This window comes from Bubalus kerabau, chromosome 4, assembly GCF_029407905.1.
Source record: "Bubalus kerabau isolate K-KA32 ecotype Philippines breed swamp buffalo chromosome 4, PCC_UOA_SB_1v2, whole genome shotgun sequence".
NCBI lineage: Eukaryota > Metazoa > Chordata > Mammalia > Artiodactyla > Bovidae > Bubalus > Bubalus kerabau.
Window position 1 is genome coordinate 107791765 of NC_073627.1, and position 13508 is coordinate 107805272.

The window sequence follows — 13508 nt, forward strand, 5'->3', positions numbered from 1 at the left end:
TGGTCCTGTAGAGAACCTCCAGTCTACCCACAAACCGTAAGTGGTCATTCACGAAACCCTTCCGTATTGACTCTCGGACTTAACTGTGTCCTAGTTTTCACCTTCAATTTCTTTGAAGAAGGCTTGCTTTCAAGACCTGTTGTTTTGGTCAAAATAACACTAATATTAAGTCCCATTAACTGGAAAGGTATATAGTCTGTTCAAGGCACATTCTGAGGAGGTCCACATTCTCCAATTTAGTGACTAGAACTGACATGAAGATTAAAAAGCCCAATCAGGAAAGAGGCCTAAGGAATTTGATGGTGGTTTAACACTGCATTGGTTGGCAGACACGCTGGCCTGCCTTCATGTTCTTTCTGCTTCCTGAGTATGAGAGCATAGATGGGAAAAGGAAAGTTCCTACAAAAGGTGAGTGGAATTGAGGTGTAATTAAAGCGAGAGTGTCCTCCACCTACTTATTTTAATAGAATCACTTACTTACAGACTCTTATACCCACTAACTGCAGAGAAAGTAAAGAGAATTGCAGCTGACCTGATAAAAAAGCTTTTTTGTAACAATTAGAGGTGATGGTTGTTTTTGCTATATAATTTTTGTTTTAAAACAAAATAACAGTTTCAGCTCCTGAGGCAAAGTTACAATCAGAAAACCCAAGGTAAATATAACCAAATACACCATTTCTATAAAAGCAAAGATTGTACCTCTAGCTTTTAGGCATTATATTAAGTTATTAACTTAAATTCCTCCTCTGGTTAAAAGCCAGGCCTTAAAAGGGAAGCACAAGTAGGAACTAGCATGGATACGGTACAAAGGAGCTGGCATTAATTTAAAAATGCCAAAGCCTCGATTGACTTACATAGGTAAGTAGCATGGAAAGATAGGCTTTTATTTTTCCTTTTCTTCTGCCAGGATAGAAAATATTTTGCTGAAAACAACACAGGCATGTTTAAGGTTAAACGTGTCTCACCTGGGATCCCTCCAAGTTGAATGTCTGAGCATTGTGACAGAGGAGCATGACGTCTTTCTCCAGGTCACCCAGGCTCCGGTACTTATGATTACGAATTCTTTCCTGATGGAAATTTTGGATAAAACAGAGTCGGGGGCGGGGGGGCGGTGGTGGCGCAGGGGTGGGGGAGGGTGGAGGTAGAAATACAACAATCAATACTTGGTTAACAAAGCCTGATCTCCCCTTTGTCTTCCCAGTAGACAGTCCTGCCAGAAAGATGGGGCTACACAACTCCAGGGGGCGCCATCCACAGAGACCACCCTTCTTACAAGGGGCAGTGAGGAGCATGTGATGGGAGCCTGTAAGAGCACTGGGGTCATGGGAGCAATCTGAGACTTCTTAAATAAAATGCAGTGTAATCACTATGAGCCCTCAATATGATGATTAAATAACGTACATCTAAAGGCACAGGAACACCCCGACCTTTTCAGTGCCAAGCCCTGGTGGGTGTCAGTGGCAGGAAGACAGGTCACCACTGTTAGCTCCTAATAATTACGATTTTTTCAACCTATTTACATTTCTATTTTATTTAAGAAATAAAAGTTTGTAAACAAAAGATGTACCTTTATTTTTTTGAAATCCACCGGTTTCCTAATTAATTCATAATATTCTGGTAATTCTTTTCTTGAAGGTAACTGAATGAAGACTTCACTGAGCTGTCGCCCTGAACTGTAAGGTGGGGGAAACACACAGAACCGTAACAGATCACGCACTGCTGAGACAAACTTGTGTTCTCTTTCAGAAAATGTCAAGAAAGCAAAGGGCATCCCATGCATAGAAACATGGGGCTCTTTAGAGCAAAGAAAATCCTACGACTGACGCTATGAGAGATTAGTCCCTGGTGCTAACTTCAAAATCACACGAAAATACCAGTAGGTCTCCACTTCTGTCATATATGTATGGGAAATCCACAGAGTGAATCTCTTCAGTTTGATTCAAATATTTAAAATATCCCATTCGACCAAAAATTCCATTTCTAAATGAGTAATAACTGAACTGGTTCTAAAAAAAATAAATACACGGACTTTCTTTCCATACCCCTTTGTTTTCATATTCACTGTATATTCAGAAAATAGTATGTGAGAACATACTCTGGAAATGCACATGAAAAGCTTTTGTATGAACTAGGGCTGTCTTATCTTTGCAGTCTTATTCCTTTGAGAGCATTTTTGCACACTGTGAACCACACGTACCTTTATTATTATTTGCCGGAGGAACCCCTTCATCTTGCCTAACTCCATTTTGTGTGTATGAAGTAATTTGTGCAGAAAAGAACAAACATATTTAGCAAGTGTGGCCGCTTCATGCGCCTGGAATCAGTGCTGTACCCTCCCCCTGACCCCCCCAATTCATGGTAGCTTTATTTGAAAGCACATTTAATAGCAACAAATCTGCACATTTTGTAATTTTGAGAAACAGACTATAATGCAATATAAGCATTTAACATTACTTAATGTTAGAAGCAGACACAATCAAAGGAACAAGATATAATTTAGGCTCAGGATCCTATTTTCTGACTGAGCCTATCTAGATCAATAACAGCTTGGGAGATATGGTATAGTCATTTTTCACAAAAATCTCACTTCCCCTACAATGCCATCTCCACTTCTTTTGTGAAGCCAGAAATACATGAAAAAAATAAAAATAAATCACTGCCATGTAAATTTTGGAAGGTAATCCTAGGAGTGTGTGAGAATGCTAGAAGCAGCAGCAGAGAATGAGTGACAATATGCTGTTTTAATCTATAGTCCCAGTCGTATAATTAAAAAATAATCATAATGACAGTTATCATAAAAAAGGCATGCGCAGTAACTCAAATGGTTGCCTAGCAACCAGTGGGGAAAATGCTGAAGTGCAAAGGGACCTGCATAAATTAACCGAAAATCCTGTCAAAGGGATGGGTGAGTTTTTCTGTGATACTGGGTCAGTATTTAGTTTTATTTTTTAATGCATATACAGGCCTCATGAATACTAAAACCAGGGGCCAACCCACGAGGTATAAGAAGACTGGACTTTGATAGGAAGCTGGATTTTAAAGATTATTGTGGCAAGAACCAAGGTGTTCTTTTGCCCTCAGCCACCCCTACCTCCCATTTGAGGTTGAGAAATGTGACGGTACCACCATATATTATACCATATAGAATATGAAAAAAGCCATTTCATTTGCTGTCACCTTTGACACAGGGCCACAATCTCTGTTCTGTTTTTCTTTCTCCCATTCTAAGACTTAAATACACAAACATTTCACCAGTCTGTAAATGAATATCTGAAAGGCAATAGAGGAACTTATAGATATTCATTTTTCTGTTTACAACTGGCATTCTTTATACCCTAGCAACAGTCAGACCTCTTTGTAATTTTGGATTTAACACCTGACCCTCAGTGACATCTTCAGTGTCATTTTCTACATTGCCAACAGATGGTGTCATTTTTCTATTGACGGATTACAAGTATATCTTTGCTGTGTACACCTGTGATGGATATCCTCTCAATTTCATCTGCGCTACTAGAGAAGTAGGAAAGAAGCAGTTTGCACTGAGGGTGTGGTAAAGCTCTTTTCATCAGGGACAGAATGGCTCAAACAATCTCGGTCTGATGTCCTGGTCCCAAGACATATTCTAGAACCTATGAAAGAGACAAGTCCAGAGTTATCTATGCTCAATAAAAGAGACAGCTGAATGTCCTGAAACTCAGGACCAATACCTGTAAAATGACATAAATTTACTTGGTTTCAAAAACAAAGGCTCATGTGGCTTAATATTCCTATCTCACTTTGTTTATCCTCCCCCCGCCCCCAACACCTCCGAAGAACCAAGGACCGGAGCTGAAGGAAGACCTGGACACCATCTAAGGAAACCTTCTTGTGGTTTCACTAGAACCATCTCCATTCAAACCCCTCAGTCTGGCTTTCAGAGCCCTCCTCAGCTCCTTCTCTGCAAACCCCGTCTGTCCTGCTAATGTGACTCTTCTGGTCAGAACAGCCTCTCTATGCGTACTCCCAAGTACGTCAGCCAATCCCCTCTTTATCACAAATTCCAAGTCTCCCACCTCTCACTCCATGGCTACAACATTCTCTATCCTTTCCTCCCTTCAAATATTCCATGATCCATCCAGGATCAAGAAACTGTTCTCCTCAATATTAAACAACTCTTGGTACCTTGCTGCTCAGAACTTAATTCTATGTATGTTGGGTTTTCTCTCTCCTCCACAGAGCATGGGAACACTTTACATGCAGTCAGAACCCTTCCCCCATCTCTTATCAGAGGGGATAATTCTCATCTTAACCCCAGGCAGGAAATGTCAGGTGGTCCTGAAGGACATTCAGCTTTTATATAACCTATAGAATGCACGAGGTAGCCGGACCACTTGCTAATGTTGTTATGATAACTTATTTTCCCCTAAATTAAAGGTTTTTTTAAAAAGGTAAAAAAAAAAAAAAAGAAGGCAGCCTGACAGAGTTTTGAATTCTTGGCATTTCTTTCTCAAACTTAAGCTGCACAAATGCTTTTTCAATATACCTTCTCAAATACTTTTTTTCTTCACTGCCAGGAAGTTTTTTTCCCCTAGTGTACAGAACAATGGACTAATTGTACAATGATTTGCAGAAGGTGTTCCATTTCTTATCCTACCCCCAAGGCATTTTCCATTATGTCATTTTATACATTTAAGGCTTGAGCAGAAATTATAATTTCCAAGTGTGCTGTTTGCCATGGCAAAAGTGATACCCGTCCCCCTCCTCCAAAATGGTCTGATTTCTCATGTATTTCATACAACAGTCTGTCACAGAATAAGAAATGTGATCCTGTAAGATGTAGGGGGTGGAAAAGTAGAATAACCTAAAACACAAACCTAAAGGAACCCACTGCATTTAACAGAGTTCGCAGGTGCTTGTGGGCAAACACATTTCCTCTCCAGAGGTCAAAGAGACACCTGGCTATGCTGTCATGGTACATGAGATGGAAAAGCCCTACATGCCACTATGCTAATGGCGGTTTGCAAGTGCTGCATGTAGAGTTTACACGCTTACATACACACACACACACACACACACACACACACACACACACACACACAAGATTTGCTTTGCTGTGCTTCATCTGGGAGCCAGTTTTTCTCCCATTACCTCCACAAACAGAATGGCAAGAATTTCACATCTCTACTACTGTGACTTTAAAATGATGACTACAGGCATTATAAATGTCACATAAATATCAGGTCTACCTCTGATTACAGTTTAGGTAAAGCTGGAAGAGTGCATAAGACTGTAATACTACCTTAGAAACCTACTCCTTTAAAATGCTAGCTGCTGCTGCTGCTAAGTCGCTTCAGTCGTGTCCGACTCTGTGCGACCCCAGAGACGGCAGCCCACCAGGCTCCCCCGTCCCTGGGATTCTCCAGGCAAGAACACTGGAGTGGGTTGCCGTTTCCCTCTCCAATGCATGAAAGTGAAAAGTGAAAGCGAAGTCGCTCAGTCATGTCCAACTCTTCGCGATCCCATGGACTGCAGCCTACCAGGCTCCTCCGTCCATGGGATTTTCCAGGCAAGAGTACTGGAGTGGGGTGCCATCGCCTTCTCCGAAAATGCTGGCTAGTATGTGTTTAATGATATTGGTTAAGGGTCCTTTTAAAAAAATTTTTTTGGCTGCTTCATGATTTGTGTTTTTACCTGCCAAAGCTGATCTACTGACAAGATTTCCTAGTGGATACTTCTGGAAAAGTAATCTCAACTAAAGCTGAAATAGGTTTTGTTTATATTTTTTTATAATGAATGAATATAAAAATGTATGGTTTTCTTGCCTCCATAAGAAAATTTCATCCTGATTTAGAATACCCACTTGTAGTTGGAAAGGTTTCACAGAAAATTATTAGAGTCCTAAAGGAGTCAAACATAGGAAATCATTTGAGAAGAAAACCACAAAAACTGGGTCAGCATTGGAGGGCAGTAGGTGAAAGCATGTGTCTTTTTATAGGGTCAGATTCCTATAGGGTTTAGTAAATACCGTTTAAAAATGCACTTAGATCTGAGTAGCACTCTGCTTATCCGGGAAGCCCCCAGAAACCTGAGCCAGTCATACAGCAGGGGTCAGAGCACCTGCACTCTGCATTCTCTGCTGAGGCCTCTCATCTGAATCTTACTGAGTACTGACGGACAATACCGATAACTCCCAACAAGCCTGAGAATCTGACTTCCCGGCTTCTTGAGGGGTATAGGAGGTAATACCAAAAGAGAATGGGATGTGGGCTGACTAGCTTTTGGTAGTGGAATGGATAGCTGTGAAAATTACCCCAAGGGTTGTTTAAGGACTAGATATACAATGTGCCTATCAACCAAAATGAGGTTACCCCAGGTTTATGCAAGGTAAATGCCCCAAAGTTAGGAGACTTAAAGGGCTCGCTCAGCTCAATAAGAAAAGCACCAAGGCTCTAACAAGTCTTCAATGCAATCATACTCTGATGTACGGTTTTGTGATTGGTAATCTACTCTAGGCAGAAATATGGATAAAGATATATACATATGTATATTATATGTACATGTAAAGATGTTCATCACAGGATTATTTAAAATAAGGCAGCCAATATGCTAAACAATTAGGGGAAAAAACAAGTGAGGGAATGCTAGAATCTAAAATTATGTAGTTTTAAATTATGTACCTTAAAAGACAGGAAAAATGCTCAGTATGACATTCAATGGAAAAAACCAACAGGATATCAAATTGTAAATGCAATACACATTCAACTAGATTTTTTAAAAGGCATGAACTAAGGACCAGAAGGAGAAATGTCAGAGCATAAATAAACATTAATAATAATGTGCTCTTGTTCAACAAAATGAAGATTTACAATCTAATATGATTTGGAACCATACTGTCATCCATAAATAAAATAGACCTCAAACACTTTCCTGGGTTACCTTCTTTGAAAGCATGCTATAAGTCAAAAATCTAATTTGATTTTTCCCAGAGAAACGTCGTCTGAGGGGCATATGACCAAGTATTATTTATGTCACCGTAAACAGCACAGTTTGTCACCTGGCACCTTTTAACTCTTCCATATAAAGCCAAATAGAATAATAGAACAATAATTCCATAAATTTTTTATTAAAAAAAAAGTAGATTTTAACAGAATCTACTGTATAAAGTTCCTAACTATTCCTTCAGAATTTTCTCACTGAACTTACAACGAAGTAAGTTCTCACCGAACTTACGGCAAAGCAAAGGTGATGACCAGGACATGAGGTTTGGAGTATTATTTACTTGTGTATTTGGACAAGCATTTTGAGGAGATGACTGAGATTTATCATCCGTCACTTGGCTTTTTGGAAATACTGACTCGGGCCACCTAGTTTCCTCTTCTCTTTCTTTCCCACAATGCTTCATCACAGCAGGTGGAGGCACGGAATTCTACCTGTCCACCTGTCTCAAGGAGACGCTGCTTCCTTGGTCAGCTTTTGTCACCTCATCTTGGAGACTCAGAAGTGACTCGAAGGAAGCCTTCCTTTCCAAAGGTAAGAACCCACCTTCCCTTCCACTGAATATTCTGTCCTTTGATCTCTCCCCAGGTCTCTAATTTCATAATGTTTAAAAAAAAAAAAAAAAAGCTTTAAAGCTTTTGGCTGAATTGTGATCAAGCTCAAAAAGCACAAAGCTTTTGCAGGCAAACAAAGTCAAATGGCTCTCTCCCTGAGCTGCAGATCCCAAATGCCACTCTGTTAAAGGGGTGTGCCCGAGTGTTGCAGCGAGCACCCCAAGTGTGCTTTTTCGTCTAATGGCCGTTTTAGGAAATTCTTAAGGAAGACACTTGAGGTGTGATTCTAAAGAAACAAGGCAGGTATTTTTCCTATGGATGTACAAGAACATTTATGCCTAATAACTGTCCTCTTTCAGAACGATCCGTTTTAAAATCAAAAGACAGAGAGTGGTTTTGAAGACAGCTTATCAGCCCTTGTAAGAAAGTCAGTTTCCTTGTTTCTAGCTGGGGCTTTTTCCCCTGCCTCAGAGAGAGGTTGCTTGTGCTGCTTGTCCTGAAGCTTTGAGAGGCAGAGACCCTGGGCTCCTGGGCTAGGCTGCGGCTCGGAGCCCGGGGAGGCCTTTTGTGCCTCAGAAAGCGGATGGGCCAAGTTTATTTGTGGGCTGCCCACCTGCTGTACATGGTTAAAATTGGCTGAGCATCATTAATAAGTGTCAAGTCACCAGGAGGCAAAGAGCGGCATATCCCAGTACACATCTGAGAGTATCAGTACTGTTTAAGGAGGGCAAAATTAAGTCCTGGTATCCACACTTCCCTGAGCTGACTCTCTCAGGACTAAATGCAACGGTCTCAGGACTAAATGCAACTTCTGAGCCCTCATTTCCCAATACGTGTACCCTATGGAAGAAGAGCTTAATGGATCATTAACAGTGTTCCCAGGACAGAGGGCTTCGCTGGTTAAATGAGTTAGGGAAATGCTGAGTTAAAGGAAGTTCAACTGGCTACTTTGTAGCAAAACACCTCAGGGGCTTTAACCACACTGGGAATTCTCCAAGAAGCCCCAGGACTAGAATCTCTAGTGAGGACCATACTCTTGAGAAAAAGCACTGCCGGGAACATCACCTGAGGCTCTGATTTCCTCACTCGTGCTGCTAGTACACGAGTGCTCAGTTGCTCAGTTGTGTCCAATTCTTTGTGACCCCATGGACCCATGGACTGTAGCCTGCCAGGCTCCTCTGTCTATGGGATTCTCCAGGCAAGAATACTGGCGTGGGTTGCCATGCCCTCTTCCAGGGGAAAATACAAGACAGACTGCCAGCCCTGTCTGTGAGCCCACAGTACCCAAACTGAGTAAGGGAAGAAAGGTTCTTCACCTAGAACTACAATTCTCTGAGCGTCTCCACTTGGTTATGCTTGTATTTCATGGCAATTTCTCTGTAATCTAATTAAATGAAAAGGGTCCTGCTTGAGCCTGAGGTCTGGTCACAGCTTCTCTCCCTCATTTAAAGAAATACTGAATGTCTGGTGCCAATGTTGCTAAAAATAAATATTGTCTAAAAGAGCTTCTTGGCTGGTTCTTAAGGGCTAGTCAATGCTAACAACATAATCACAACATTAAGGGCTGTTAATAGCCATGGAGAGAGTTTAGATTTCCTAGGATGGAGTATGTGGGGCTGGGTACCACAGGCCACCTTCTTTTTCAGCCCTATTTCTATAAATGCAAATTTCACCAGATCCACTTACCACTCAGGACAGAGAACCAGGAGTTTATAAAGTTCTCCTCCACCTCACATCTGGGCTGCCCCAAAGTCCTGTGAACCACACCTCTGAGTACTCGTTCTCTTGCTCCCACACCTGTCGCCCTGTCCAGTGCTATGTCCCTCTTCCCTTGCACCTGCTCACACTGAGAGGTGTATGGTCTCTAGAAGGGGTTCCGCTTTTCTTTACCTCTTCCCTGGCTGCCTACACATACATGGGCCTCCTCACCTCGCTCCCCCCACCTTGCTTCCCCCACCCCACCCCTAGCTACTTTGGGGAGATTTACACTCCCTCCACAAGCCACCGACTGACTTGGCTTCCACCATGCCTACCCTCTCACCTGGCATGTACACTTGATTCAGACGATAGACCTGTGTTGTTCCCTTATATAACTCTTTCCAACTATGCTTTAAAGCATTTCATTTTACTCATCCCTCCCCCGCCCCATTCTCAATACTTACACAGAGACTGACATGTAGAAAATGCTCAGTGCTTTTGAACACATGGAGGGATTTTTTTTAAAGAATTTTTAAAAATTAATCATAATGCAAGCTCTGAACAACATGTCTTAAACTCGGGCTTCTGGGGAGAAGCAGCATACGTGACAGTAAGGGGCCAGACAGACTTGGAAGAGTCCCGAGGAAGCAAACGTCACCCCCTTCTATGCCTCTGGAAGCTGCAGTTTAAATGTATCTTCAAAAGATTTATCTGGGTCCTAACTATATATGGTCATGTTGTTTCCTCAGAAAGCCTAGGCATGACCCTGGGGGCCCTTAATACCCTTTAAAGTTATTAATCCACTTTTCATGGTCACATGACTGTATCGATGGAAGCGGGGCAGTGGGGTGGAGGAGCTTCTGCCTGTTCCTGTGCACTGCACCAGGCATGGAGCCTGCATTATGCCTTTTAGACCCTAAAGCTTCCTTTCTACATCCTGATGGTGGAAACGTGTGCCGTGTTGGTTCATATCAAGCCCCCAGAAGTCTAGGGTTTCTTGTTTCAGTTCTGAAATTTCAACCCAGAACGAGTTCTTTCTCATAGTGGCAAAACCAGAACACCATTCTTGACACCTCTTAGTACCCAGTATGGTTTGTGTGTCTGGCTTCCACTGTTAACTAAGAAATACCAAAAAAATGACAATCTCGTCCAACAGCTTCATCTCCATACAGATATAGGGGGTATGAATCACCCTGATATTTAACCTGCCTATACAAACGGAGTGCCACAGCTGGGGACAGTATCTGTTCTGCAATGCCGCTTGGATTCTTTTTCCTTATGGCCCCAAACTGGGGGAAAAAGCGCCATAAGGGACATTATTGAGGCAACTGACAAAGTGGAACATGATGGCAAAATACTGTATCGGGATATATATATATATATATATATATATATATATATATATTTTAAGTACAGGCTGACCAAAAGGGGGAAAGATGTTATTTTCACTATACTAATAACGACTCCTCACCCTTTGTAATGGCTGCACACCCCTCTCTCCCAACCGACATCATCTCATTCTCACAAAGTCTCCAAGAGAAAAAAGCATTTCTGCTCTCCACCCGACAGAAGCAGAGGCACAGGAAGGTTAAACAGGCTGCTTAGACCATAGGCGACGGGTAAGCCTGGAAGTCGCGCCCTGAACCCAAGCTGGTGACAGACTCTCCACACAGGTGACCACACGGGGTCGGACAGCGGGGGGAGCACGCGCGCACAGCACCCGGCGCTTTCCATTAAGCTTCGAACCGAGACAGCACAGAGCTAAGAGGCCCGCGGGATGGAAGGCGGAAGCCGCGCTTAAAGAGGAGGGGAAGCGACAGAAACCCATGTCCGGTGGGAGGGTCCCGCTGGTGGCGCGGCTCCTGATGCCTTTGTAAGAAGCGCATTTACAGGATGGACACGCCCAAATGAAAACAGCACGAACAAAAGCCGCAACATCTGTGCCTCCATCGCCCACTACAAGCAGGGATGATCAGGAGGCCACTGGAGGGATCTGCTTCGAAGGCCGGGTGGTGGGCCAAGGGATACCTGTATATAGAGACACAGGAATACAAGACAGATCCTGACCTGTTTCCTTCTATTTCCAACTGAGAATTACTGGGCACCTTCTCCACGTTACACCTGTGGTAGAGTAGAAAGAACACTTGAGTCAGAAGACCTGGGTCCTCATCCCAGCCCGGCTGCTTCCTCCTAGGCTGGCGACCTCTGGCAGTTCATGTCACACTTCACGCCTCAGTATAATCACCTACCTGCCTTGCCCACCTCAGGGGATCGCTGGCAAGATGACTGGGGACTTTTCCTGCCTCTTCCAAACAAGTCAATGCCTGCTACTCTGCCATCTCCCTCTACACATTCCCATCAGTTGTGCTAGAAGCAGTGGGAGACAGGTAGCGACTGCTTGGTGGGTGTGGGGGTGGTCTTAGGAAGGCAGCTTTAGCCTACCCGAGTCTAGCTCCTCATTTGTAAAATGGGGTGAGTACTTACCTCAGACAGTTGTTGCGCCCATGAGACAGGATGCTGTACTTTGCTACAGCGGTCAGCACCCAGAGGGGGCCCTGAACCCTAACTCGGTTTCTGAGCACCATCTCGGTAGTCAGATCACAGAGTTAATCTCCAGCTCATCTTCAACTGGAAATGACAACCACCACACAAGAGAGGGCTCTGGCCTCTAGGGAAAGCCTCTTCAGTTGAGGATTTTGAAACTGCCCTTCTGGTGTCCCTTTGTGTGGTGGCAGAGAAGTAGGCTTCCCTGGTGGCTCAGATGGCAAAGAATCTGCCTGCAATGCAGGAGACCCAGGTTCGATCCCTGGGTCAGGAAGATTCTCTGGAGAAAGGGAATGGCTACCCACTCCAGTATTCTTGCCTGGAGAATTCCCTGGACAGAGGAGCCTGGTGGGCTACAGTCCATGGGATTGCAAAGAGTCAGACATGACTGAGTGACTAACACTTTCACTTTTTTCAGAGAAGTAGCTGAGAGGTGTGACACAGCTGGGAAAACCGCCCATCCCCTCTAGGTCTTTCTCTAGGCATAGATGGTGCCTTTGGCATACAGAGCCCATGTACAGCCACGTACACGTCCGTCCTCAGGGACACTGCCCACTCTGCCCCAGGAGAGCGGGAGGCAAGGCAGAGATAAACCCGGGAGAGAGGAGCCAAAGTACAAGACCATGCTGGAAAAGCAGAGTCAGTCAGCTGGAATGTGTGACATACAAGGGAAAGCTGCATGGTGGAAAATGAAGTCAAGAAGGTCCTAGGGCCAGATCATGGAAGACTGTCTTTCCCACGGTAAGAAGTTTAGTCACCATCGGTGACGTGATGAGGAGCTACTGCGAGTTCTTAAGTAACCATCTGACAACAGGGATGCCATGTCTCTGAGAGAAGGCAGGCCATCCACACACGGCCAGTGATGACGGTGAGGGCCTGCTGCAGACAGAGGGTGAAGACACAGAAGCAGCGAAGGGCCTGGGAGAAATGCTGAGGAAACTCTGTACGTAAGGGGATGTTGGGAATAAGGCACAGCATTGGGAGTGCTCTTTTCATGACACATTTGGGATCTTGGGTTGGTGATGGTCTTAACCAAGGGGATACAGAAGCTGAAATAGACTGTGTGGTGTCAGAATATGTAAGAGTGAAGAACATCCTGGGAATGACATATAGCACGGTAGACACATCACAAGACATGCTGCAGATACCCTGGAGAAGGGTAGGCATGGTTCCTGGACCTGGGACTGACCGAGATGACAGCTCATTGGGGAAGGGAAGCTCTGAACAGAGGAGATTCCAACAGAATAATTTCAAATGATTCTGTTAAAGAGTGTGGAAGGACAGACCTATGTGGGTCAGCAACCTGACTGGGAAAAAAGTACAAGCAAAACAAAAAACCTTATTAAATAATGGTATGAATTTGGCTTTAAAAATGTACACTGTGCTCAGTCTGTGTCCAACTCTTTGCAACCCCATGGACTGTAGCCCGCCAGGCTCCTTTGTCCATGGCATTTCCCAGGCAAGAATACTGGAGTAGATTGCCATTTCCTCCTCCAGGGGAAAAATGTATGTTCCTACAAATGTATCTTAAAAGACAGTATGAACACTGGTGTGATTAGTCCATCTTGGATGGAAGCCTCAGGATGATACCTGAGGGAAAAGCCTTTGACATCGTAAATACCTAAATGCACTCCAGGTAGAGCACTCTGAAAAGAAAATATTGAAAGAAGAAAAGGCAACTTTTTAAAGGAAGAGTCTATCCCTTCTGGAGTGTGGGTTGACTATATGTGGCCCTTT

At 43.7% G+C, this 13508-nt stretch overlaps 1 protein-coding gene across 9 annotated transcripts in view; it reads right to left on the minus strand.

Annotated features, from left to right (window-relative positions):
• Nucleotides 1–13508, minus strand: part of SMARCA2 (SWI/SNF related, matrix associated, actin dependent regulator of chromatin, subfamily a, member 2) — a 180861-nt gene that overhangs the window by 10025 nt on the left and 157328 nt on the right. For 7 of the 9 annotated variants that reach the window (XM_055578207.1, XM_055578211.1, XM_055578206.1 and 4 more), the window contains exons 29-31: nucleotides 11295–11348; nucleotides 1568–1673; nucleotides 966–1067 (exon numbers count right to left, since the gene is read on the minus strand). In XM_055578207.1, coding sequence (XP_055434182.1) covers nucleotides 966–1067; nucleotides 1568–1673; nucleotides 11295–11348 — 262 coding nt within the window. The remainder of the gene's footprint in view (nucleotides 1–965; nucleotides 1068–1567; nucleotides 1674–11294; nucleotides 11349–13508) is intronic. The other 2 variants (XM_055578212.1, XM_055578214.1) reach the window with 1 other exon arrangement.